This window comes from Balaenoptera borealis (genome assembly GCF_965194805.1).
Source record: "Balaenoptera borealis genome assembly, chromosome: 20".
In the NCBI taxonomy this organism is placed as follows: domain Eukaryota; kingdom Metazoa; phylum Chordata; class Mammalia; order Artiodactyla; family Balaenopteridae; genus Balaenoptera; species Balaenoptera borealis.
In genome coordinates, this window is record NC_138879.1 from 39,827,032 (window position 1) to 39,854,574 (window position 27,543).

At 40.3% G+C, this 27,543-nt stretch overlaps 1 protein-coding gene across 27 annotated transcripts in view; it reads right to left on the reverse strand.

Moving 5' to 3' along the window:
- The window catches only part of SYNRG (synergin gamma), a 92,768-nt gene that overhangs the window by 18,203 nt on the left and 47,022 nt on the right, over positions 1-27,543 (reverse strand). For 21 of the 27 annotated variants that reach the window (XM_082373912.1, XM_082373907.1, XM_082373902.1 and 18 more), the window contains 7 exons: positions 22,641-22,759; positions 22,443-22,505; positions 16,370-17,317; positions 7,206-7,799; positions 5,701-5,864; positions 4,854-4,907; positions 4,262-4,358 (listed from right to left, as the gene is read on the reverse strand). In XM_082373912.1, the coding sequence (XP_082230038.1) occupies positions 4,262-4,358; positions 4,854-4,907; positions 5,701-5,864; positions 7,206-7,799; positions 16,370-17,317; positions 22,443-22,505; positions 22,641-22,759 (2,039 nt within the window). Of the gene's footprint in view, positions 1-5; positions 3,552-4,261; positions 4,359-4,853; positions 4,908-5,700; positions 5,865-7,205; positions 7,800-16,369; positions 17,318-22,442; positions 22,506-22,640; positions 22,760-27,543 lie in introns of those variants that run through there. The other 6 variants (XM_082373909.1, XM_082373913.1, XM_082373895.1 and 3 more) reach the window with 3 other exon arrangements.

Genomic DNA, 27,543 nt, shown 5'->3' on the forward strand with positions numbered 1-27,543 from the left:
GGGTGAGAGAGGACAGAGTTAGGTGCTGGAAGCGTACAGAAAGAGTTGAGCAAGACACGACAGCCTTACTGCTGGCTGATATTCTAGGTGGAAACTGGGACTCTATCTGGACAGACGTGAACTTACTATTCCTTGGGACCAATCAACTCTTAATGCTGCAGTATATAAACTCACTGGTAAGAGCACAGACTCTAGAGCTACACTGCTTGGATTTAAGTCCCAACTCTGCCACTTAACTAGCTGTGTAACCTCAGGCAGGTTGCATAACCTCTCTGTGCTTCAGTTTCCTCATCTGTAAAATTGGGATAATAGTAGTACCTCCTCAAAGGATGGTTGAATTAAGGGATTAAAAGGGTTAATACTGTAAAAGGCTGAGAACAGTAGGCATTAACCAAGTATTAGCTATTTTTTTTCTGGCTTCTTTATGAGTCCATTTGTTTGAATTTGGGAAATACCATTAAACTCACTGAAAATAGGAATATTAACAGTTTAAAAGAATCGGAATGTCAGTATCACTACACAGGCACACCTCGCTTTATTGCACTTCACTTTGTTATGCTTTCTAGATATACGTTTTTTTACAAATTGAAGGTTTGTGGCAACTGTGCATCAAGCAAGTCTATAAGCACCATTTTCCTGACAGCATTTGCTCACTTTGCATCTCTGTCACATTTTGGTAATCTCACAATATTTCTAACGTTTCCATTATTATCATATTTGCTATGATCTGTGATCAGTGATCTTTGATGTTACTATTGTAGTTGTTTTAGGGCACCACGAACCACGTAGCATGTGTTCTGACTGCTTCACTGACCTGCTGTTCCCATCCATCTCCTCCACAGGCCTCCCTATTCCCTGAGACACAACAATATTGAAATTAGGCCAATTAATAACCCTACAATGGCCTCTAAGTGTTCAATGAAAAGAAGAGTCTCACATCTCTCACTTCAAATCAGAAACTGTAAATGATTAAGCTAGTGAGGAAGGCATGTCGAAAGCCAAGATAGCCCAAAAGTTAGGCCTCTTGTGCCAGACAGTTAGCCAACTTTCGAATGCAAAGGAAAAGTTCTTGAAAGAAATCAAAAGGGCTACTCTAGTGAAAATAAGAATGATAAGAAAGCAAAACAGCCTTATTGCTGATATGGAGAAAGTTTTAGTGGTCTGGATAGAAGATCAAAGCAGCCACAACATTCCCTTAAGCCAAAGCCTAATCCAGAGCAAGGCGCTAACTCTCTTCAATTCTGTGAAGGCTGAGAGAGGTGAGGAACCTGCAGAAGAAAAGTGTGAAGCCAGCAGAGGTTGGTTCATGAAGGTTAAGGAAAGAAGCCGTCTCCATAACATCAAAGTGCAAGGTGAAGCAGCAAGGGCTGATGTAGAAGCTGCCGCAAGTCATCCAGAAGATCTAGCTCAGATAATTAACAAAGGTGGCTACACTAAACAACAGATTTTCAGTGTAGATGAAACCACTTTCTATTGGAAGAAGATGCCATCTAGGACTTTCATAGCTAGTGAGGAGACGTCGACACCTGGCTTCAAAGCCTCCAAGGACAGGCTGACTTTCTTATTAGGAGCTAATGCAGCTGGTGACTTTAAGTTGAAGCCAGTGCTCATTTACTATTCCAGAAATCCTAGGGCCGTTAAGAATTATGCTACATCTACTTTGCCTGTGCTCTCTCTATAAATGGTACAATAAAGCCTGGATGACACCCATCTGTTTACAACACGGTTTACTGAATATTTTAAGCCCACTGTGGAGGCCTACTGCTCAGAAAAAAAGATTCCTTTCAAAATATGACTGCTCAGTGACATTGCACCTGGTCACCCAAGAACTCTGATAAAGATATACAACAAGATTCATGTTTTCATGCCTGCTAAACACAGAACATCCATTCTGCAGCCCATGGATCAAGGAATAATTTCAACTTTCAAGTCTTAGTCTTTAGGAAATACATTTTGTGAGGCTGTAGCTGCCACAGATGGTAATTCCTCTGATGGATCTGGGCAAAGTCGATTGAAAACCTTCTGGAAAGGATTCACCGTTCTAGATGCCATTAAGAACATGTGTGATTCACAGGAAGAGGTCACAATATCAACATTAACAGGAATTTGGAAGAAGTTGATTCCAACCCTCAGGGGTGACGTCAGTGGAGGAAGTAACTGCAGATGTGGTAGGAATAGCAAGGGAATTAGAATTAGAAGTGGAGCCTGAAGATGTGACTGAATTGCTGCAATCTCATGATAAACCTTAACAACGAGGTATTGCTTCTTATGCGTTAACAAAGAAAGTGGTTTCTTGTGGTGGAATCTACTCCTGGTGAAGACTGTTAAAATGACAACAAAGAATTTAGGATATTACATAAACTTAGTTGATAAAGCAGCAGCAGGTTTTGAGAAGACTGACTCCAATTCTGAACGAAGTTCTCTGGTGGGTAAAATGCTTTCAAACAGCGTTTTATAGTATACGGAAATGGTTCACGAGAGGAAGAGTCTATCGGTGCAGCAAACCTCACTGTCGTCTTATTTTAAGAAATTGCCACGGCCCCCCGAGCCTTCAGCGACCACCCTGATCAGCGAGCAGCCATCAACATGGAGGCAAGAGCCTCCCCACCAGCACAAAGATTATGACTCACGGAAGACTCAGATGATGGTTAGCATTTTTTAGCAATAAAGTATTTTTAAATTAAGGTTATGTACATTGTTTTTTTAGATATGATGCTATTGCACACTTAACAGATTACAGTAACAGTGTAAATATAATTTTTCTATGCACTGGGAAACCAAAAAATTCATGTGACTCGCTTTATTGGGATATATGCTTTTTGAGATATATGCTTTATTGCGGTGGTCTGGAACCAAACCCATGATATCTCTGAGGTCTGCCTGTAATTAATAAATATCTCACTCCTCTGAATGCCCAAAGATCTACAAAGTCTGTGGCTTCATGTATCTTTTATACACTTAACAGGACACAGAATGGTTCTTTTCCTGTGGTCGCTGAATTATGGCTGAATTCTTCCAGCAAGGATGAGGGTGCCAAGGTCTCCACATCCTAAGGACAGCTGCCAGACATACCCCCAACCCCTCCACCAGCTGCTGTAAGAGAGGACTGGAAGAATCCCAGGGGGTCTTCAGTGGTACATGCTCAGCCTCTGTACAGCACCACAGCTTGTCCTTCCTCCTCCAGGGGAAGGGCAGGAATCACTGCCCACTCTAAGCCAAGTGAGGGGGCTTCTGAGATGGGCACCACTCAGATGGGCTTCTGAGATGGGCACCATTGTAGGGTTATCTTCCACACTAGAAAACTAGTAGAAGGAAAGATAGGCACCCCATTACCCGGTGAACATCTGTTTATGCAGCAGAATTGTGCCTGTCTGGGCAGGACAGCGGAACCACAGCAAGGTGGCAGGAGTAAGGAGAGCTCACATCCCTTCGTAGCCACTCATGCAGCAAGTATTTGCGAGTGACCACTATGTGCCTGGCCCTAGTTTAGGTGCTGAAGACCCAGCAGTGAGCAAAACGGACCCAAATCCTTTCCTTCTTGGAGGTTCGTTCTAGTGGAGGGAGACAGATAATAAGAACAGTAAGTAAAGGATTTAAGATATTAAAGGTGACAGGGCTAGGGAGAAAATCAAGCAGGGAAAGAGACGGGAAGTGCCAGGGTGGGGAGAGGCGACACGGTTTTGAGTAAGACAGGCCAGGAAGACGTCACTTAGAAGGTGACATTTGAGTAAAGATCTGAAAAAGACTAGGGTCCAGTGCGTGTGGCTCTGGCCACAGGACAAGCCTGAGCTTGGGGAGGAGAGGACCACGGAAACGGACAGGGATTGAGACTTCATGTTGGACTGGCATGTCTGACAGCTGAAGGCGGCCAGGAAGTTCAGGAATCTGTGACGTCAGTAAGGAGTAGAAAGGAAGAATTCAACACAGCATGGTAAGAATTGATTGGAGACCCAGTGATTTAATTTTCTTTTTTAAACCAATCATTTAATTTTAATGCCTCATGTAGTTCGGACTCTTTGATAAACCAGTAATTTTACACCAGTAATTTTGTATAACAAAGACTGGGAAACCTGGCCAAAGAGACCCGAAGTCAAATAGTTGTTCCTGTCTGGGACTTAAGTGTCTTCTCTACAAATGCAGATGCTACTTAGTGAAGTCATATGTGGCTTGAGAGATCTAGATTAAGCTACGTAACATAGGGACAACTGAAAAGACTGCAAAGTGTCATGATTTTGGATAAGTAAAATATAAAAGCACATACCTAATAAGTATTCCATGCCTTGAGCTGACTGAATTACTTCTGTGCACACAGAACTACTACTGATTCCATTTAAGGTATCATTGGCCTTCTTAATGACCTACAAAGAAATGAAATCACATACCTTATGTAATCAGGAAAAGTCATTACAAATCAATTTACTATTAGTAGAAAACCTAACAGAAAGCCAGGAGGTGTGAAAACACATGACTGATTGATGTATGTAGATGACTATGCTGAAACAAATCTGAGAATTTAATTTTGACACTGAAGAACCAATCCTTCATTTTTTTTGGAAGAGGAAAAATAGAGGTTCTTTAGCTTAAATATTATTTTAACTTGGGCAGAGATAATGATATCATTTTGTTATGTCTTAAACACAGTGACAGAAGAGGGCACAGTAGTTAAGTAAGCTGCGTCTACTATCATAGATGGGAAAGAAGCCTCGCTTAAGATGTGTGACTTTCCACAAAGCTCTTTGCGCAAGGCCATCGAGGCAGAGCTCTCCGAGTCTATCCAAATGAACCCAGAAGGCAAGATATGTACACAAGGGGCATTTCCGTACGTGTGAACATCACAAAAGTGACAGACTCACCTCTAGGGCACTCCCCAGGCACCGCTGCCATTCATATGCATATCTCTCATTCTCCTGTGAATTTTATAAAAAGAACTGGGTCAAACCAGCAAGCCTGGAATCCTATTTGTGACTTCTGTCAATTCAGAGTACTGAAGACTTTCCTGTCTATGAAAATCACTCTAGTCCACACGCAACTTATCTTTTGAACCCACTAGTGACAATTTTTAATTCCTGATAAGTGTAACTTCCAAGCACACGACTTGTAAATCTGAGGGAAATGTTCCTTCGTTGATTCCCTTTGTAAATGTTGCCTCATTTGTTCCACTAACAGCGGAAGCTTCTTCAAAGGCACTCACCATGTAGGTGTCTAGTACAAGGGCCAATATCAAACCACGGCCTCCTGCGCCATGGCTTCCTGTGTGTGCGTGTGCGCGTGTGTGACAGGGAGGGGGGGGAGGAGCGCTAAGAGTATTGGCTGGAGGAGGAAGGCAGCATGGGACTAAGATGCTGTGAACATGAACAGTGAGAGGACCCAGGACATCTGCCCTTTCTCCTCTATTTTGATGCTTTACCATTCATTAAGATGATAAAGTCTGTGTGCTCAAAAAGAACTCCCTGAAACACCTGCCTGCCTGTGAGGTCCCAGGAATAATTCCAGTTTTGAGGTCACTAACTACTTTCAGTGATGCCATGTCTGGGAGGTATTTTCATCTGGGGCTAATGTCGCCATTCTCTCACTGTAATTACGTATCTTACGTCTGGTGCTTTGTGACGCGCTGCCCCTGGTTCCCCGAGTGAAAGCTGCAAGCGCTTTTGCTCAGGGCCCTCGGGGGCTCAGCCCCCTGTGGACGAGGAGCCCGCTCACCTCCACCTCTCCGGTCAGGTCTTTGTACTTGTCGCGGATGACGGGCAGGGCGGGCTTCTCGCTCAGTGTGTTGGAGCGGTCTCTGAAAGGCTGCTCCGGGGCCGGAGAAGGAGAAGAACGGCTTATTTCTTTATCACCAAGGCTCAGACTCCTCTTGTGCGATCCTGGGGGAAGTGGAGGGCACAAAGGTTCTGATTACTCAGCTTAGTCCAAGCGGAGGCTCTTCCTTGCTAACACGACCCTCTTCTCTTAGACGTTTGTGTCAGGAGGTGTTCACACCCCTCATTCAGCCTGTCTGGCAAGCTACATGTTGAACGCTTTCATTTGTTCTCTCTTGCTTGAGTTCCTTGCCTTTAATTTTCTCCATTACGCTTCTCTGATCTATCATAGTTCTTCCATAATTCTAAGTGCGGAATCACTGGAGTCTGGAGGGCTAAAGGGTCTTTCTAAGTGTCAGAGCATAAGAGGTGTGTTGCTTCTCCAGTCATCAGTTAGGGATTTGTACCGACTTCCTCCATCTCTCCCAGTCTAATGGAAATCAATGAGCCCTTCTGTCAGGATGCGATTAAAGCAAAAGGGGCAAACTTAAATGCCTTCAGAGGACAGGCAAGCAAAGTAAATGACTGAAGAAGGTCAGCTGGAGATGGAAGCAGTGGGGACTGTGACACTGGGGAGAGCACACCTCAGCTGTCAGAGGGGGATGTTGCTACTCAGCTCCAGCTGACTGTCAAGAGGTGGGAATGTAGGCCTAGCACTGCCAGATACTGCAACTTTTCAAGAAAAGCTAGAGGGACTTCCCTGGTGGTCCAGTGCTTAAGACTCCACGCTCCCAATGCAGGGGGCTCGGGTTCGATCCCTGGTCAGGGAACTAAGATGCCACATGCCGCAACTAAGCCCGCGCACTGTAGGGCCTGCGCACGGCAACTAGAGAGCCACAATGAAGACCCAGCGCAGCCAGAAATAAATAAATTAAAAAAAAATAAGCTTACAAAAAAAAAAAGAAAGAAAAGCTAGAAATCCAGGTTATGAAGTGTCATGATTTCTATGTATCTGCAATTGCTTCACATATTAGAAAACCTTCCATGTGGGTCAATCAAAACAGGTCTGCAGGCTGGATCCAGATCCACAGCTACCATGTTGCAGCCTCTGGATGAAAAGATAAAGTCCATAGCCAGCGAACAAGAGCAGAACTAACTTGCCCACAAGGGGATCAAACCATTTCTCTGCCTTTTAACACGGTACACCTCTACCTCAAACAAGCAAATGAACAACAGACTGGGTGCTATGCTTATTTTTAGCCCCAAAAACAGTTATCTGAGGGATACTGGTTTAATTTCAGTCTCAGGGAAACCTTCTTTTATAGCTATCTGTCATAGACTCTGATTTTAAACACTGGAAAATCTATTTCCTGCTATCCCAGGGACCAACTTCTTATTCTAAGAAAGAACATCTAACACTGCAGCGGAAGAAACCATGACGTAAAATCTATGTTGGAAGCCACTCACCTTGAACGGAAAGGTCAAAGGTTGCCAGCTCACTTTTGATCATCTCTTCACTGGATTTCATTTTGCCTTGTGAATTGGCCACTAAAAAGTCAAATTTGCTGATTTTGGGCTTTTCGCTTTGAAACTCTCCAAAGTCATCTGCACATTCTTTGGGGGTGTCGTGAGAAGCGCTGCTGGAGGCTGGGCTTGGGCACGTGGCCTCTTGGCTCCGTTCAGCCGCAGGCAGGTCCTGTCTGGAGAAATCCCTGTAGTCCCCGCTTTTATACTCCTTTTGCTCGCTGGCCTGTGGCATCACATCTTTAAAACTGGCAAAAGCTGGAAAGGTCACCTCTGGAGGAGCATCCTCGCTTGTGAAGGCTGTGACTTTGGAGAGAGATGTCATGGGGAGGTTTTCGGTACTGCCGAATGAAGTGTCTTTCTTTTGAAGGGCCGAGGCAGCTGCGGAGGCTCCGCTTCCTGCTGAGAGGACAAATGGAGAGAGTTTTCTGCCCTGAGAGGCATCATCCCTGTCTGAACAGTCATAGCTCGTGAGTGTGCTCACTGCAAAACTGCTACTGTAGGTTCCAAAAGCAGCACATTTTAAGTCCTCTATATCTGAAAGGGAAATAAGACCCCACAATTAGAGGCAAGCTCACCATTTAGGCAAAATGCCCTAAGCTCTGCAGAAGCAAAATGTCTCGCACTTTTGATTCGTTTTACGCGATGCTGGAGTTAACTAAATTTAGAGCTTGTACTAAAATTAAAGAAGCTGGGCTGTAAAATCTGATCTTGAAAAACCCACATTAGCCTTGAGTCGGCATTTATATTTAGTAACAAAGAGCCACCTTCTTTGGATAGTACAATTCCTAAAAAAAGATAGGAGGGTCATCCACCAATGTATATACAGTTTGATGTAAGAATAGGGTCATTTAATAAAATGTCCGTTCACTTATGAACTTTAAAATGTATTTACAATATTCCCTGCCTAAAACAAGTCTCTTTCGTTCTGACTTTGTTGGAAAATGTTCCTTTATAACATGGTCATATGAAATGTACATGACAAACTAATTAAAAATTGACAATATCCCGAAACTAAAGTAAAAATAATGTTATTTAACTTTTAATCAGTTATCAGGAGTTTCTGTCTAGGCAAGGCCAAATATGAGACTTTAATTAAGCAGTTACTTACCTAGTTGTCATTTTGGTCAATATGGACGTCATATTGCTGTGATGGAGTATGAGGAAAGAAAAATCAGTCTAAACTACTTAAATCCCTAAAAAAATAGAATCAAAGGTCTGGGTCCTCTTGGGCTCCTGTTTCTCCTTCAACTATGTGTAACCCCCTCATTTAAAAAAAAAAAAAAAGGAAAAGAAAAGAAATGCTGGGGCAGAAGACTCATTTTACATGCTTAATATATCTTTAAATAATTTAAGAGATGGCACAAAACAGCAGAAAGAACGTAGGTTTTTGATTCAGACAGACCTGGGTTCAACTCCCAGCTCTGCCACCTACCACTTGTGTGACACTAGGCAAGCTATTTAACATCTCTTAACCTCGGTTTGCTTATCTGTAAAAAGAGAAGACCATGCACTTGGAAGGGCTGTGTTATGACATTAATAACATGTGTGAAGGGCCCAGCCCAGTGCCTGGTGAGCAACACAGCAATTACTATACAGCACAGTTGCCACCAGCCTCAATGTGATATTTAGTTGCCTGCCTTAGGGCCTAAAATAGAATTGTTTCAAAGAAAAAATGAAAAGTCAACCCATCACTTTAGTGGTCTTAGTAGGGAAAATTTCTTGCTCATTTTCATAAAGCAAAACCAGCTGACGCTGAGTAACACTGGTGTGGAGAAGCAACTTTCCAGCAGTGCTGTCCGTTCAGTCTGGCTGAGAAGTGTTTGGTCTCATTTTGGTCACTGTATACCAGGTAAGAAGGCCAAATGCAAGACTCCCTCTCTGACAACCACAAACATGGCTTAAAGGAAAATGCTCAAAAGTTCTGTGACCCAGATTTTCATAACTCAGTCAACAGGTAAAACAACACTGGGCTTCTTCATCTCTCTTACACAGCAATGTTGCATAGTTTATGAGAAGGAAGGGATTCCTGACATTGCTCCTCTAACAGTGCACCCCAAATAGCTCTCTGTCTCTCAACCCTATTAGGAAAAGGGCACTAACTTAATAGTAAAAATGGAAAACCCGAGATTTACAGAAAGGCCAACCAGTGAAAAGCAGATAACTGCCACAGAACAGTAGTATATTTTAAAACTCTGTAGTGCAAATGGTACCCTTCAAATTTAGCTTATTAAACAGGAGGGAAAAAAAGATTCAGGTGAAAAAGGTACAGTTTAGAATGAATGAAACAAGACTTTAGGCAGAACACCCTCTTAGTCTCTGGCTGTAGTGTTTATTTTCCCCACTATTTAAAGGGATCAGAAGGTGCCCTGACTCAAATGAAGTGAAATTCAATCAGGAGGCAGATGCAGTTAAACACAAGATGAGTGAGTCTTCAAGGGGTACATTCAGAAGAATGTGTCAGAACATGAATTTTTTATTATTACATCCTACCAGAAAGCTCTCTGAAGAAGCTGTATTGTGAACTACTCCCAGAATCTCATCTACTAAAAAGGGTAGCAATTTTCCTAGAGACCAAAGATAAATTTAATAAAAAGTTAAGCTCTTGTTCAAACATTACAACTAAGTTGCTATGGTAATAAAAAAGACCCTTTTGTGCAATTATGCAGCAAGAAGAAACAAGTTTTCTTTTTTTTTTTAAACCAGAAATGATTGTAATATAATCAGGCAAAAGGCATTATAAGCAATAAGGGAATACCTTAGTTGAAGACCTTTTAAGTGTTTTTTATAACACTATAGGTCTTCAAGATGTTACTTTTATTAAGAATGATAAACATAACATTTTGCCTTTTGGAACAACTCAAAGAAATGACCAAATGAAAGACTAAAAAAGAAATATTTTATATTTTAAAAGATAATGAAGAGTAATGATACCGGATATATGAAAGTCAAGCCTCAAGGCTGATTTTTCAAATTTTACTTTTGCTTATTTACTAGCTATACAGTGTAAAAAAACAATTTACTAAAGTGCAATTCATTTGAACACATAAGGAAGTACTGCTATTACATAAGGAACATGAGAACACTGTATTCCTAAACCTTAGCATTTATAAGCAATATAAAAATACAGTTGTATTTCCTAGCATGGTGAATATTAGTTAACTGTTTTTTTTTTTTTTTTTTAAGTAAACCTTTTTTTTAGAAAAACGTGGTAAATCAGTTCACTGGGGTAGGTTAAACCAAGAAAATTCCTTATTTCCCATGTTAACAGTTCTATGTTTTCTAAGCAGTCAAACGATATGTATTATTGTACGATGGTCTTAAAAATAGTAAAGATTCTATAAGAGCCACAACATGAGTGATGGAAAAAATAATACGGAATAACCCACATTTTATTTCGCAATCACTGAAATTACTGTAGGTGGGTTTTCAGTTTGATAGCTGAATTCTGAAAATTGCAAGAGAAAAAGGAAAAGAAAACAGAATGAATGCAATAAAAGGAACAGAGAATCACTGCTGTATTTCTGATTCTACTGGAAAACTCTTAGGCTGTGCTCAGTTGAAGTGCAATTGCACACAGATAATGTGCCAAATTGTGTGCCTTAATATATGTATTTGTTTGCAACCAGGAATGTCCTGTTACTAAGGCCAAAGGAATAAACTATGCAATCTGCTTTCCATCATGGGTCTCAAATTAAGACATAGATTTCTTGCTTACACTGGCAAGTAACCCTATCAGTCTCTTCCATAACCTCTATTCACATCCCTTGTGCATGGATGTTGTACATGAAAACAAGGTATTTCTTGGAACAAAGAATGTCAGCTGCTGCTACAGGACACAGAAGGCCATACCGATTCCCACAGATCTTTTCTAAAGCTGTAAGCATATGTGCCCAGGTGATTAAGAGTTACTGGCTTTTGAGAAAGGGGTTTAGAAAAAGAAAAGAGATACATGTGCAAATTCCACTGTTCCCTAGTGTTTTATATAGCAATTAAATTGTTCATTGGCCTAAGGAATAAACAGCTTTTAATTTCCAATACTGATTTAATCCAAATTCCATTTTACCAAAGCAAATCATGAAATATTTATAAACTTAAACTTCTTTCCATTCCTGGCCTTATTCTACTTCTGAAATCAGTCATATTTACATTCTCTGTTAACTACAGAACCTGGCCTGACTGTGTCCTCTAAGTATCAAACACCCTGACAGGTGTTGCTGAAGAAAACAGGAATGAAAGTGATCATAGTGTAAGAATGACAGGCCATAAAATGTTGCTGTATAATCGCCTTCCAGTGTTTTCTAATCTGCATAGAAACCTCCCATTCTTCATGTGTACTTACTCATATAAATCTATAGTTTAAATGTTGTCAGGCTATCAGTAAGCACCTGCAGGTTTCTGGGTCAGTGCTTTAAGTTCAATAAAGAAAAGTGGCAATCTTGTGGATATTTTCAGTCCAGAGGAGGCTGGAAGGCCACAGAATGGTGCCAAGACATACAGTGGGACATGGTCATCATTAAAAATCCCACAGAAAAAAATCAAATGAGCACAAAAGATGGCAATTACAACTAGGGCCTTGTGACCATGCAAGGGAGAGGGGAGCACCCAGAAGACCATCCTATGCATATGACCCTATATAGCTAATGGGCCAACATTTTCCAAAACAACCTATGAAAAGCATTCAATTGATGGAAAAACAAAGCTGGAAGCAGCTCTTTAAATATTAAATTGGTTTGATTCTTTGAGTTATTTTAGGATTTAGCCCAGCTTCTTTGATATTGCCAGAATCCCCTTCATGTTCATTAGCTACTTTTAAAAATCAGCAGGGATTTTAATGTGAGAAATACAGTGATTGTAAAATATAAATACATTTGTATAATTTCTCAGGCACTGATGTGTGAAGTCAGGCACTAACCACATCTTACTTTACTTGGCATTGGGATAAACAAAATGGTGTTTTTGATTTGTTGGAACTTATAGAATACAGCCTTCAAGTCTTTACTGAAAGTTTATATTGTTACACGTATTATCAAAACTTCCTCCCTAAAAAGTAATATTACTCTGGAAACATTAATTGCTCAATTTGTGAATGTGATTATGTTTTATGCACAGGTATATTCATTTTCTGGAGCCTGCTTAAATACAGAAAGGAGTTAAAATAAAGCAGTCCCAGATTTACCAATATAGCACTAAACAATTCCACTGACAGAGGAATTCCTTAGCCAAAGCCACCACGAGACTGGCACCAGAACATTCTAAAAGGGCAACTGATATTATCACTAGATGGAGGCTACACCAAAATCTCTTTCTTCCAAATTAGTTAATACACATCATAATTAAAACATAGTATGATTATACAAGGTTTCGCAAACCAAGTATTATTCACTTTCTAAAGCAATATGCTCTGGAAAACACGGTATTTTGAATGGCAGACCCAGCTTTTCTTAGTGTTAATCTAAATCCCAATATGCAACTTTTCTTTTTCTCAAATGGCATAGTTCAGATACTGTAAGTAATCTCTCAGGAATCCTATTCAAAATCCTCACCTTCAATGGTTTAATTTCCTTTCTGACTCAAACTTTTAAAAAGAACAAAGAACCAAAGCATCAAAATATAAGGAAAAAAATTTAAACCATGGAAACAACTCCCTTTTCCCAAGGTTTTTCATTATTATTATACTCTAAAATGGAAAGAAATGTCCAAATTTGGCCTACTCTTGCAGCTAACTTTTGTGGGTCTTTCTAAAAATTGTTTTCTTAAAAATGAAAAGAGTTAAGAACTTGCTTTACGGACTAAGTTAAAAAAGACCAAGGGTGGCTTCGTACTACATTCTGAAGTTGGAAAGATAACAAGTTGGAAAGATAACATGCTCTACAATTAGTGGATGAAGTGCCCGACTTCAAACGCAAATCAGATTCAGTCCTGGAGACTCCCTGGTATTAACAATGAACACTTTTCATTACAGAGATTATCAATCTAAATTCAGTTTACATTTACTCTGCTCAGAAGTTCATCTCAATACCATTCGATAATTTATTTTAAATTAAATTTATATATACCTAGTTATTAATAGACATGGCCCTTTCCCCAACACTAAGCTCTTAGGTCTTCCCCTTCTCTTCACAGTATAAGTCCTAGTGGAGACAGGCTCTGTGATGTTTACTAAGTAATAAAATCTTCACTAGAAGTAAGGAATAAAATTTCTCTCTATTACATAAAGTAATGTAAGGTTTACACTTATCTTTTAAAATGTTTTAACTTATATTTTAATCCAGTGCCATGTTAAAAATTTATAACAGTGGAATTGTAAGGGGAAAAGGCTAAAATGTACCAATACTTTCTTAGGAGAAAGGTATTTGAAGAAACAAAATAAACAAAAGGGAAAAAGCCCTCTAACCACAGGAGGGTTTAAACTTGATACTGACCAGGTATTTCTTTGGTCTAACCCTGGAAAAGTACAAATTACACACATCCCCACACTTTCAAAATGTGTGAAAGAATTATTTATTAATGTTAAGACTTACAGATCACAAAAGAGAGTGGTACAGAAGAGCTGGGAAAAAAGTCATCAGAATAAGCATGCAGATCGGTATTTGCAGAGGAATATACCAAAGCAAGTTTGAAAAGGCACATTCACACAGAAAATGTCTAAATTGAAAAAAAAGACATCAGAAAAGCAGCCAAAAAAATAATAATAAAGCGCTGATTAAAATACAAAGATTTTCAATGTCAAAGAAGAGCTACTTTACAGGTAGGTAGGTAGGTAGGTAGGTAGCTACAAAAGCCTTGCTAACCCTTTGAGAGTGTCACAAATGAGGGTCAGTCAGCTCTTGCTGCCAACGAAACCAGATGATCTTAATGACTGCACATCAAGATGCTTTAGTGCTGAGAGGTTCAATTTAGAGGGGGGACAAAAGCAGCCTAGTTGAAATTATATGCAGCAAGGGCTCAAAGGGTTAAATGTAATAATACGCAGAAAAATCAGGCAATGTTATTAGTATTATCTACCTTCCATACAAAGAATTATAGCAAGAGTTAAAAGAGACAGTATCCCCTTCAGAGTCAAGTTAGGGTTTCTAAACAGGATTAAGGTCCAGAGATGATAATCTACTACGTTTTATTCTCTCTTCATCAGCCCACTTCTTACTTCTCCAACAAAAAGTACCTTTAACCCTCAAACTAAGAGAGCAAGAGATACTGTGCGTCAACATGAGGATAAAGAAAAACCAAGTTGCACTGGAGAAGTCCCTGCCATTTACCCTCTCCAATACATTCACGCAGCAGTTTTGCTCAAGAACGATATAGCTCATTGGTCAGACATCAACCCCTTTTAACAACCACTCTAAAGGGATACTGCTCCTTTCGGACAGGAGGTTTACAGATCAAAAGGAGGGAACAATCCTCTTTTAAGAATATCCTCAAACTGAAGAAACTTGGCTTGAACATTACAGGTTCCAAGCTGGGAATGTTCCAAACATACATAAAAGGACATGAGCACAGATTATTTTAACAGGTCAATGAGAACAAGCTCAGTCACGAAACCAATCTCCCCTCCCCAAATGGAAAAAAAAAAAAAAAGAAAAGACACCCTCCCAAAGGCAGATTAGACTTGTCTCACAAAGAAATCTAGTTTGGCACTGTGAAAGAATATAGATTCACTTTCAGAAAAATAGCTTCTAATTAATAACTTCAGAGTCCAAAAGGCTAGTATACATGTTATGAGATTTTAAAAATAAAAAGCCAATATTATTGTTCAGAAAATGGAGCACTTTGCAACCAACTGCTGTAGCTCAAGCAGCTCATACAAAAAAGAAACAAAATCACTCTAGCAAACAAACAGCGGCAAAAAAAAAAAAAAAAAAGGAAAACATTTGAAGAAGGGTACATTAAAAAAAGAAGTAGACAGTCAGGGGCACAAGGAGCCCTGCAGACAGCCCACTGTACTTGGCAAGTAGCCCGTGGAACACGTCACTCCTGCGATACCTTGCTCCCAATTCAGCACCCTGTTTAAGAAGACCTCTAACATCTCAATAGCCAAAGGACGAATGCAATTTTGTTTTCTGACTTACCAAATTGATATATGCAAAAGCCGCCATACTTTACTATTTCTTCCTGAATCTGTAAACTTGGGAGTGTCTTATGTGTGTCTCTCTAGTTAAACGACAATGAACCCTTCGTACGCATAATGCATTTTCTGGAATAATACAGTAATGCTGAGATATTTCTCATTATTAAAGGCCACAAAATAGGTTTATCTTTCTATATACATATCAAAGAACAAAACAAAATAAAAACTAGGACACTTGGGAATCTAGTTTTTCTGACAGGAAGTTGGACTAGAGAATCAACTACTACACGTAAATCCATATGGAATTTAAAGAGGGCTCTCTTCTAAGATGTTTTCAAACATTTTACGAGAAAGTTAGTAGTTACCCTATCTACCGTCTACAGTTGTGTTACAATTTACTACTTCCAGTAATAGCGTTAACACTGAAAACCGTACCTCAATTCCACTAACAACTCCTGCCCTCCTCCTTGCCAGACCCTGGCACACAGGGCATCCAGATACAAGCTCTTGCCCTCTTCTTCTCTTGTAGGGATGTGGCAAAACTGCAGTACAACTGGCTAGACATTTTTACTTCCTTGGCCCAACAAGAGTCGGTTTCTATAAACCAAACAGAATACTCTATTGGCAGCTGCCAAATATACCCAAGAGAAGAAAAAAGGAGAAGGAAACATTGACTTCACTCACAGAAATGGAGGAACGTTACTGACACTGCAAAAGTCTTATAAAATTTCTGGCAATGTGTGGCTCATTCAGCAGTGGATTTTGATGTGCCTCAGACACCAAGTTGGTGTTAGATTTCAAACGCAAAAATATTTTAGTTATCCAATCTAAGTTTCATTGTATTCATGGTATCCACATATCCAAGCAACCATAGAATCCAATTCAACACTGCTTTAAGGGGACTGGCAATGAAGAGGTTAATTATTAGACATTCATAAGGGTTAAGAGCCAGAGCCTTCCTCTTCTGTAAATCAACACCCACAGAACCATCTTTGAAATCTACATCACCATCACCAGAGCAATCTCACCAATTCCTCACCTGCAGCAGGAGGATGCTGGCCACTAACTGTGGGTAAATCCAAAGAGCTATCAGACATGCCATGCTTAAGATCTCCTCCCACATCAGCCAGTTTCATGTCAAACTGAACAGAGAGTGCGTCTTCAGAGTCCTCCTTGCCAACACTGCTGCCACCAATGGAAGGGAGATCCAAGGACTTCACCGAAGCAGAGTCTTCTTTGGTGTGTCTGAAAGCCGCTGCTTTCTCTCCCAGGGATCTGTCCGAGTTCATGGAAGAAAATTTACTGGAGTGGAAGTCAGCAAAATCATCATCACTCTTTCCCGAGGGAGTGTTATCTTTCAGCTCTTCAACACCTAGTCCCGATCCTTCCAGAGAGAGTTGTCTGAAGACATCGTACTTGGTAGACGCAGCGGCAGAGCTCTGTCCGTTCTTCACTGTGCTGCTCGCGCTGCTGCTTAGAGGAACAGGACTACTTTCCTCTTTAAGGGCCTCATATTTGTCATCTGCCTTTTGCTCAGATGAAATAGAACTATTACTGAAAGCCATAAAATCTGCAAAGTCATCCTGCTCCCCAACAGATGCTGGACTAGAATATTCCCCAAAAAGGTTGAATTCTCCAAAATCATCAGCCAAACTAGAAGTTTTAGTTGACGCCAATGTCGTCATGGGTGCCGCAGATCCCGCTAGCTGGGGTCGTGAGGAAACAGATTTTGATGCACTAAATGCAGCTGAAAAGGACAATGGTTTCTCGCTGCTGCAAGTAACTGAGGAAAACATATCTAGGTCTGCTAAGTTCAGAGGATTTTTCACTTGTGTTTGTGGTTTCTGTTGGATAGCTCCTGAGGGGAAGCCTGCCGGAAAAGGTTTGTCTTTTGCTGGTGGCTCTAGTGGTGAGATACTATCGGCGGTTTTAAAATCGGTGAAACCATCATCATTTCCCGCAGATCTGAATTCTGCAAAGTTTTCTCCTGAAACAAAAAACACAACCAAATACAAAAGAATGCTGAGCTGAAAATCCCATGATCCATATTAAAGTACAAGCATATTACAGACTTTTCCCTCACTGGCTTCATGTTATTTAACCATAGTTTAATAATATCCCTACCAAATATCCCTTTTGTTTCCACACTGAAGGCTAGTGATAGGGAAATAAATAAAAATCAAACTGAGCACATGTATCACACAATTTTCATTTGTTCATTTCAGTGTGATATGATATGTGACATGATATGTCTGTGCCAGAGCCTTCAGTTGTCCAAAAGCATTGCTCTAAGGATGTTTTCTCACTCTTTCTAGCCAGCCAAGCATACAAGAGAATAAGAAATAGGCGCCGGACAGTGGTTGAGAATCCGCCTGCCAGTGCAGGGGACACGGGTTCGAGCCCTGGTCCGGGAAGATCCCACATGCTGGGGAGCAACTAAGCCCGTTTGCCACAACTACTGAGCCTGCGCTCTAAGGCCATGAGCCACAACTACTGAGCCTGCATGCCACAACTACTGAAGCCCGTGCACCTACAGCCTGTGCTCTGCAACAAGAGAAGCCACCACAATGAGAAGCACTTGCACCGCAACGAAGAGTAGCCCCCGCTCGCCGCAACTAGGGAAAGCCTGTGCTCAGCAACGAAGACCCAACACAGCCAAAAATAAATAAATTAAAAAAAAAAAAAAAAGGAAATAGGCGCTGGAGGTTCCTGAAGAGAGGCATATTAAAATACATAGTGGCCCTTTAAAGATAAAATGTGTTACATGGTGATCAATCAGAAAAAAAATATCACAGGTACCAATGAAGTATTATGAAAAATGCTGCATCTAATACTTAGGATGTACAAGACTCTGCTCAACTAGGCACTTAAGCTTATGGTTAGATACTATGTGGTTTTGCTCAAGTATATTGAGGCATTAACTTGAAGGGATTTGATGAAAAATTCTGAAAAGGCATCTGCTTATTTGCAACGCATTCTTGCTAAGGGCACATTATAAAGTAGTTCCCTCCACACTTTCCAACAAATAAGCTGAATCTTACAAAAAAAATCCATGAGTAGTTGGGCTCTTCTTGAAATCAGCAATCTCACTGTACCAATCAGCACTTATTCTTATTTATTACAATTCAAAGGGATTTGAATACCAATTCCATTATTAAAAATTTTGAGGGGACTTCCCTGGTGTTGCAGTGGTTAAGAATCCGCCTGCTAATGCAGGGACACAGGTTCGAGCCCTGGTCCAGGAAGATCCCACATGCCGTGGAGCAACTAAGCCCGTGCGCCACAACTACTGAAGCCCGCACACCTAGAGCCCGTGCTCCGCAACAACAGAAGCCACCGCAATGAGAAGCCCGCGCACCGCAACAAAGAGTAGCCCCTGCTCGCCGCAACTAGAGAAAACCCACGCACAGCAATGAAGACCCAACACAGCCAAAAATAAATAAATAGTAAATTTAAAAAAAATTTTTGAGGGTCGGATTTAAACTTTAGTTTATATTGTGCTACTCTGAGGATGGGGTTACTGGCAGCATTTTTTAAATTATTTTTTTAGTTAGAGAAAATAGGTACTAAGGTATTTCTCATAAATAATTAAATAGACGCAGTTAAGATACTGATAAAAATCTGGGCCCATGGTTCTTAATAGGGTTTCTATTCTTTATTATCACAATAATGTTATCACTCATAGGCATGAGGTTAGGACACAGATGATCTCAGTTTTCGAATAGTGCCTGAAGGTCTTCCATAAAATCCACTAGGTTATACCAGATAATGAAAACCAGAGATAAACCAAATATAAATATAGCTATACTGGGACTTCCCTGGTGGCTCAGTGATTAAGAATCCGCCTGCCAATGCAGGGGACACGGGTTCGAGCCCTGGTCTGGGAGGATCCCACATGCCACGGAGCAGCTAAGCCCGTGTGCCACAACTACTGAGCCTGAGCTCTAGAGCCCGCGAGCCACAACTACTGAGCCTGCGAGCCACAACTACTGAGCCGGCGCACCTACAGCCCGTGCTCTGCCACAAGAGAAGCCACCGCAATGAGAAGCCCATGCAGCGCAACGAAGAGTAGCCCCCACTCGCCGCAACTAGAGAAAGCCTGTGTGCAGCAACGAAGACCCAATGCAGCCAAAATAAATAAATAAAAAAATAAAAAATAAAAAATAAATAAATATAGCTATACTAACATCACTTATTATTTAAAAATATGAATGCCATTTCTGGAGAGTTATAAATTAAAACACAAGCTTTAATTTCTTCATCCATTTTTAAAAATTCTATTTTTCCCTAAAAATGAGATACAGAAGCATATGAACTATAAAAATGTGTGTAAAACCAAAATATAATTCTGCAAATTGTCACTAAAATAATACAGGCTTTAAATATATTGTGCTTATAACATGATATATACTTTGATACATCATAAGAAAAAAGCATGGGGCTTCCTTGGTGGCACAGTGGTTAAGAATCTGCCTGTCAGTGCAGGGGACACAGGTTTGAGCCCTGGTCTGGGAAGATGCCGCAGAGCAACTGGGCCCGTGTACCACAACTACTGAGCCTGCGCTCTAGAGCTCGCGAACCACAACTACTGAGCCTGCGTGCCACAACTACTGAAGCCTGCATGCCTAGAGCCCATGCTCTGCAACAAGAGAAGCCACCACAATGAGAAGTCAGTGCACGGCAACGAGTAGCTCCCGCTCGCCGGAACTAGATAAAGCCCGCCTGAAGCAATGAAGACCCAACACAGCCAAAAATAAATAAAATTAAAAATAAATCTACAAAAAAAAAAAGAAAGAAAAAAGCATGGAAAGTAATGGAAGCTTATTTTCCCCCTAATTTGAGCTACTTAACAAATTCACCAGCATAATTTATCAACGCAGAGAAATCTATTTAATATTAGGGAAATTTTAGAAAGAGAAGAACAGCATTCAGAATTTCTGTATTTTATGTTTTTATACATACCACTAATAAAACTAAAGTCAATTTCACAAATTGACAGGAGAAACAGATGTAAAACTTTAAAAATCGCCCTAGAATTTTAGGCAAGTACATCACTGATAATATTTGTATTATTTGTGTAAATAAAAAGGTAATAAGCAGCCAATTTTGTCACAGCCTAAATTTTTGATGTGCTGCTTTAAAATGTCTGTGAAACTGACAAGTTTTGCTTGGTTATTTTGTAAAGGAAATCACCACAGCAAACTAAACTTACTGATGAATTGTAAACGTTTCCATTAGAAATGTAAGCTGGGTGAAAGGGTTAAAAAGAAATAAAAATGGGTGGGTTTACATGTTCAAAAACACAGGGGCTTTTTGGGCAAATAAATTAGTTGCAGACACTGGAAGCTTGCTTATCAGGAGGTACATTAAGCCTATGACTTCATGGGTAGCTTTTCAGTCCATTTTTTTTTTTTTTAAGTTTTAAAATTAATTAATTAATTTATTTATTTATTTTTGGCTGCGTTGGGTCTTCGTTGCTGCGTGGGCTTTCTCTAGTTGCGGCGAGCGGGGGCTACTCTTCGTAGTGGTGTGCGGGCTTCTCACTGCGGTGGCTTCTCTTGTTGTGGAGCATGGGCTCTAGGCATGTGGGCTTCTGTAGTTGTGGCATGCAGCCTCAGTAGTTGTGGCTCACAGGCTCAGTAGTTGTGGTGCATGGGCTTAGTTGCTCTGCGGCATGTGGGATCTTCCCAGACCAGGGCTCGAACCCGTGTCCCCTGCATTGGCAGGCGGATTCTTAACCACTGTGCCACCAGGGAAGACCTGTATTTTCAATGAGAGTAGAAAAAAATATATTCTCCTAAAATGAACAAAGTTGGCATCTCTCCCTGGAAAGCCGTAAAGGTAAGACAGGAATGAAAGCAAGCACACACAATGGCAACAACCATCTGGGATTCTGTTCGTAAAGTACTGCAAAAGCAGGGCTAAGATGTGCTGCTTACATTTTGGTGGCATCATGGTGTTTCCCAGGAATAACATACATATCATACGATCACTAATACCAGAGTATATAAAGAACCCTGATATTAAACCATGCTCTTTACTCCAAACTTGCCTTGGCCCAAGAGTTGATAAAAGCATTGCTAGGAGTAAATGCCAAATTAACAAACCAGAAGTTCCTCTGGGGTTTATTTTTGTACTCCTAGTACCTAATACAGGCACTGAGGAAGAAAGTTATTACATCCTAAAGGCTTGAATGAAACACAAGGAAACATTTCTAGAACCTAAGAGCTGTAAAAGATTGAATATTTCTAGAGATATTTAAGCAGTACACTTTCTACTTTAACTTTCACACATACACCTTACCTTTCCTGTAATTTCCCCCCACCTCCCCACGCCCTCCCCATTGCTCGGAGAAAAGGGTTAGAACAAATGACTGTGGAAAGATGTTCCAAATTTGATTGTCCAATACAGAGAGGTAGAGTGTGGTACTGTTCCCAGGAAGAACTCCTCAGTAGAGGATACAAATTTCACAGCATGCGCGGTTAAGCTTTGAAGGACATCATTTGACCTATGGATTATCTAAATCCTACACATCAGGTTTCTAGTAGGATTTAGCCACAAATATGACTTTACATATATGGCTCTCAAATTATCATTCTACATTCCTTTCTACTCTATTTAAGCCCTTCTATCAGAGGTAGGAACCACACAGGCACACAAAGCCCTCTCACTTCTTCTCATTAAATTACAGCCAATTTTGAAAATCTTGAGACGTAGAAGACTGGCTGCTGCCTTGCGCGCAGTCCACAGATTGCTGCACTGCCAACAGCTCAAGTCTTGTTTTGAGCGTTAAAATAACCGAAAGTCGTCACAGGAGTCTAACCTGGCTTGAAGGCTTCCAGTGAAAGGGAATGCACTATCTTCAAAGGAAATTGCATTGATGTGGGGTTTGCCCTAAATTTTAGAAAATAATTTTTCTAAATTATCTGTTATTTTATTATCTAATAACTGAACCACATTTTTCTTTCTTGTAATTTCCAGAGCTACAAAACAAAACAAAAACAACCACACACAGTAAAATAAAAGAACGTTTGGGATGCTACTGAAAGAACCATAAAAATCTCTTATTAAAAATTGAAATAATTTATCCATTTAAGGAAACAAAAACTTACCTAAAGATTTACTCTCTGCTGTCTGTTCAAGTTCTCTGAAAGCACTATATTTATCACCAGGCTCTATGATGAAAAGACAGAAGCCCAATTAAGGTTAGGAACCTTAAGATCACAGCTCAAGGACATTCACCATAAAAGGTCACCACTAAAGACAAAAATTTACATTCATAGGTTCATGAATTTATGAACTGTTTTTACCTCCAAATGGAACAGTATTTTCAGAGGACTTGTCAGCTGCAATTCCTTTAAACACAGCATATTTATCCACTGAAGCTGATCCTTTAGTTCCAGGAAGTGGCATCAACAAAGAAGGGGCACTAAAAGGGAAAAAGAAATACTTCTTAATGACTAGAACATTGTCTCCTTACTTTGTCATCAAGGAAGAACTTAGAATTAAAATGGCGCACAGATACCTAGTTAAAACTCATGGCTCCATGCTTTAAAAGTTAGAAACTATATATGTACACCACAAATGACAAAAAAAACAACATCCTTTTCCTTGAAGAAAAATATATTGAAACAACACTCAAGCAATAATTCTTTTCTTGATTATGTGAAGAGGAGTCAGATCCATGCTGACCATCTAATCATCTTTAAGCCATAAGAACCACTGGAATGGCATTAGAAATAGATTATTACAGAATGATGACGTCCTGTAATTTTAAATTTAGGTCCATAAAACTGTGAAAGTGAACTGCTCCAAGCACGTATACCCAATATTTTAAAGTAAATTATGTTAACCTTAATATAATTATTCTCTAAAATGGGTTCAGAATGCAGAGGTGGAATAGTTAAGATAAAAATCTATTTATGAAATGCTGTTCAAGCCAAGATGTAAATTGTCCTTCTTTTGATCACACTGCATTGCTTACTGGCAGAAGTTCCCACATCTGATAAGCAGGAGTAGAGTTAATATAATTCGCATTTTTACAAGGATCACATCAGCAGTTCCAGAAGCTATCTTTGCAGCAGAACAACAATCACTTCAAAATTAGATAAAGATACTTTTGCCTGTGGTCACATTTCCCTGCTGGATGGAAAAATAGTGTAATGAGTAGTATCTGTGTGGGTAATTCTTGGGCGGCTTAAACACAGACTATAAAAGCACTGCCTTTTTTTTTTTTCCCTTATCAGACCCAGGCAGCTCCCTGGAAGAACCACCTTTACATATGAATGACTACATTCCACTACTAGTTTGTGTCATTCAATACCACACACACAAGTTATATAAATGGATTTCCATTGAGTTCTTTGCCCTGGAGCAAAAATTTTCTACAGTCATTTAAATCTTCTTATCAGTGGCCTACAAGCAAGGTAAAAACCCTGCTCTTGCACATGCATGCTAATGGGCATCTGCAGTGCCTGGAGGACTTAGTGCTATCAAATGTTATAATTTCACACCAATACCAAACAGCTGCTACATATTTGATCTGGACAAATAGGTCACTGTTTATACAGTATAGGTGGATTTCTAAAAGTTCCATAAGTAATTAAACTATAACACACTGAACAGAATGTTATATAGGAATAAAGGTAATTAATGTCTTAGGAAAAAACCACAAAGTTGAATGATCTATTTGTTTTTTCATGATCGCCAACGTTAGCTATAGCCCTTTAAAGTCCATGGTAAAATCTTCTACTAAATATGACATTTATTTGAATGTTATTAATTTAAAAATTATTTTCAGAATTAGGAAAAAACCAGAGGATCTTCAGAGTAATGTTAGTACTGCTGAGTGAAGTCAACAAAATAAAATTCCATTCAAAAAACGCTATGACTCAGACTATAATTTTATGCATATTACAAAGGAAGAATTCATTCCAGTTCTTTCCTTAAAGTTTTTATTAAATTAAAAAAAACCGTAATCACCATGAAAGTTTTTATGCCAGTTATATAAAGTAGTTATCTGTTCCAAACATGCAAATGGTTATTTCTACTGTTTAATACTAACGAAAGGTACTCAGTGAGAGAGGCATACTGTTTCAAAATTTAAGAACCTGCATTCTATTGAAAGATGAGACTTTAGAGAATTTGGCCACAAAAAAGTGCTTTGCTTTTTCTCTAGTGTATCATTTGTGTTTTACAGTTACTTCACGTGGCTGTGGTAGGTGACTTGACTTAGTTGCTCAACCTGCTAAATACACCCATTTAAAAAGCAAAGAAAATAAACCAACTCAAAACTCCTACGCCTTAATCCTTTTTGAACTATTCTATCGCCAGCGCCCCATGACCGCTTTGTTTATCATACGAGGCTCCCCAGTGCCCAGCACACGGGAGGTATTTTCCGAATGGATAAATGAATGATGTTGCTCCCTTCCAGATGCCCTTTCATGCCAGCTCAAGTGCTATTCCTCTTTTGACTTTGACATTCAGTTCAACACCGAGTCCAACCAATTTCTCAGATACATACTTTTTGGTATCTGTAACTCTAAACCCAGGGTAACTCTCATAACCTCACAACAGGATTACCATGGAAGCTGCATTTATCCCATACCTAGTAGCAAAAATCACTTTCACCATGCCACTTATTTCTAAAATGCTTTACAGATTATGTCACAAATCATAAGGCATCCCATAACTGGTGCCTGCCCTTAACTAGTGTCATTTTTTCAGACTAACAATACTCTCCGCTCCAGCCTATTTTAACACCTTACCTGCCTTTTCATCTTCTCGAACAAATAATGTCCATTTTTGCTTAAAAATACTGCTCAAAGTGGTCTTACCTATTTATATCATGATTTAACAAATACCCTTGTAAAATAACTCACAATATGGAATACAGATCATCATAAACTAGGGAATTCATACATGAACACACAAACACACCACTGAAGGAGCAATTCTAAGAGAGTTTTATTAGATAATATAAATATCCAGATAAAACTAACTATCTTTAGAGCAGAAACTGTGCTTTTTGCTTCTGTATTTCTAGTGCCTACCCCAATGTCTGGCACACAGGAGATGCTATGTAAATGTTTCTGAATGAATAAAGAAACAATGAGTATGGATTCTTAGACATGAATGAAATGTTTTCATGCAAGGAAAGCACAGATGTAGTCAAGCCAGAACTGAAGAAGAAAAATCTGCAAAGTATGGCTGTATATGAAAGTAAACTACTGTGTGGAGATAATGCCACACAAAATCGCTAATACCCCATATATCTCAGGTCTGGCCACCATCTTAAAACTTTCTATGCCCAAATTTTAATTTCATCTGCTGAAAGTTTTCTCCCTGAGGAATGAACCATCAATTTGTTAAATTCGGTTTGTAACTTTCATACTACAATATATTCATCCAACAAACCTTTATTAATTACATATCACAGGCTAAGTATTACATACCGAGACATGAAATACTGTCTTCAGGTACTTACAGCCTAGTGAGGGGAACAGTCAGGTAAACCAGTAATGGCAATTACGACACAGATATTCACAGGCTACCATGGCAGTAGAGAAGGAGAAGCCCTTAACTCATCTTAGAGGTGGGGACTGATGGAGTGGAGTTAGTAAATACTTCCTATAATGAACCGATTTTCGACATGGAACTAGAATTAACTATAGAGAGAATTTCAGATTGAAGAAAACAGAATGGAAAAGGCCAGAAGCTTGAAAGAGCATGGTCAGTTTGGTGGTTTACGTGTGGCTGGAGGTAAGCTGTGGAGAAATGGCAACAGTCAAGAGTGCTGGCAGGAGCCAGATCACACACGGCCTTTTCCCACGCCAAGCAGAGCTGACAAGAGTTAATGGCGGTAAAGGAGAGAGAAGGGAGACAAAAACAGCATGTTTCTGATTAGGTGACTGGATATGGTGATCTAACAAATTTTTATTTAGCTTTGAGCAGGAAAACAATGAATCATTTTATGGAGGTAATTTGAGATGTCTTGGGTCATTCAGATATCTTCTAGATAGCAGTAGAACATATCAATTTGTGCAGAGGAAGAGACCTGAGAAAGAAGTGTTATGTGTCTATCAGGTTAATACGTGTGTGTGCTAGTATAGCGGGCTTGGAACTCCCAGTACTTTACAGTCACACCCCACGTATGTTTCTTCTATGTGTCATTTACAAGTGTCTGATGTATTCTTAAAATCAGGAGAATAATTCTTTCCCTAATTTCTAATTCTCTATAATGCCTATCCCTTAGTTTTTCTTACAGTGTCTGCAGGAAGTGTTGACTAAGAAATAATCAATTGGTTAAAATAGAAAAGATGAATGAAACTGCACAAATAGGAACATAAGAGAAATGGAATATGTACCCTGACAAAAACAAGTTCCAAAAACAACCAAAGACATTCACATTGCCTACTCAAAGCCTCATGTGCTCTACTCGGTGGAAGAAGTATCTACTAAGTACTTTTAAAAAATGATGGAGACAGGAGCTTCAAGATGGCGGAAGAGTAAGATGTGGAGATCCCCTTCCTCCCCACACCCCACAAATACATCAGAAATACATCTACACGTGGAACAACCCCTACAGAACACCTACTGAACGCTGGCAGAAGACCTCAGACCTCCCAAAAGGCAAGAAACTCCCCACGTACCTGGGTAGGGCAAAAGAAAGAAGAAAAAACAGAGACAAAAGAATACAGACAGGACCTGCACCAGTGGGAGGGAGCTGTGAAGGAGGAAAGGTTTCCACACACTAGGAAGCCCCTTCACTGGTGGAGAAGGGGGGTGGCGGAGGGGGGAAGCTTCAGAGCCACGGAGGAGAGCGCAGCCACAGGGGTGCGGAGGGCAAAGTGGAGAGATTCCCGCACAGAGGGTCGGTGCCGACCAGCACTCACCAGCCTGAGAGGCTTGCCTGCTCACCCGCTGGGGCGGGCAGGGGCTGGGAGCTGAGGCTCTGGCTTCGGATGGATCGCAGGGAGAGGACTGGGGTTGGCGGCGTGAACACAGCCTGAAGGGGGCTAGTGTGCCACAGCTAGCCGGGAGGGAGTCCGGGAAAAGGTCTGGAACTGCCGAAGAGGCAAGAGACCACTGATTTGGGGTGTGCAAGGAGAGGGGATTCAGAGCACCACCTAAATGAGCTCCAGAGACGGGCGCGAGCCGCGGCTATCAGTGCGGACCCCAGAGATGGGCATGAGATGCTAAGGCTGCTGCTGC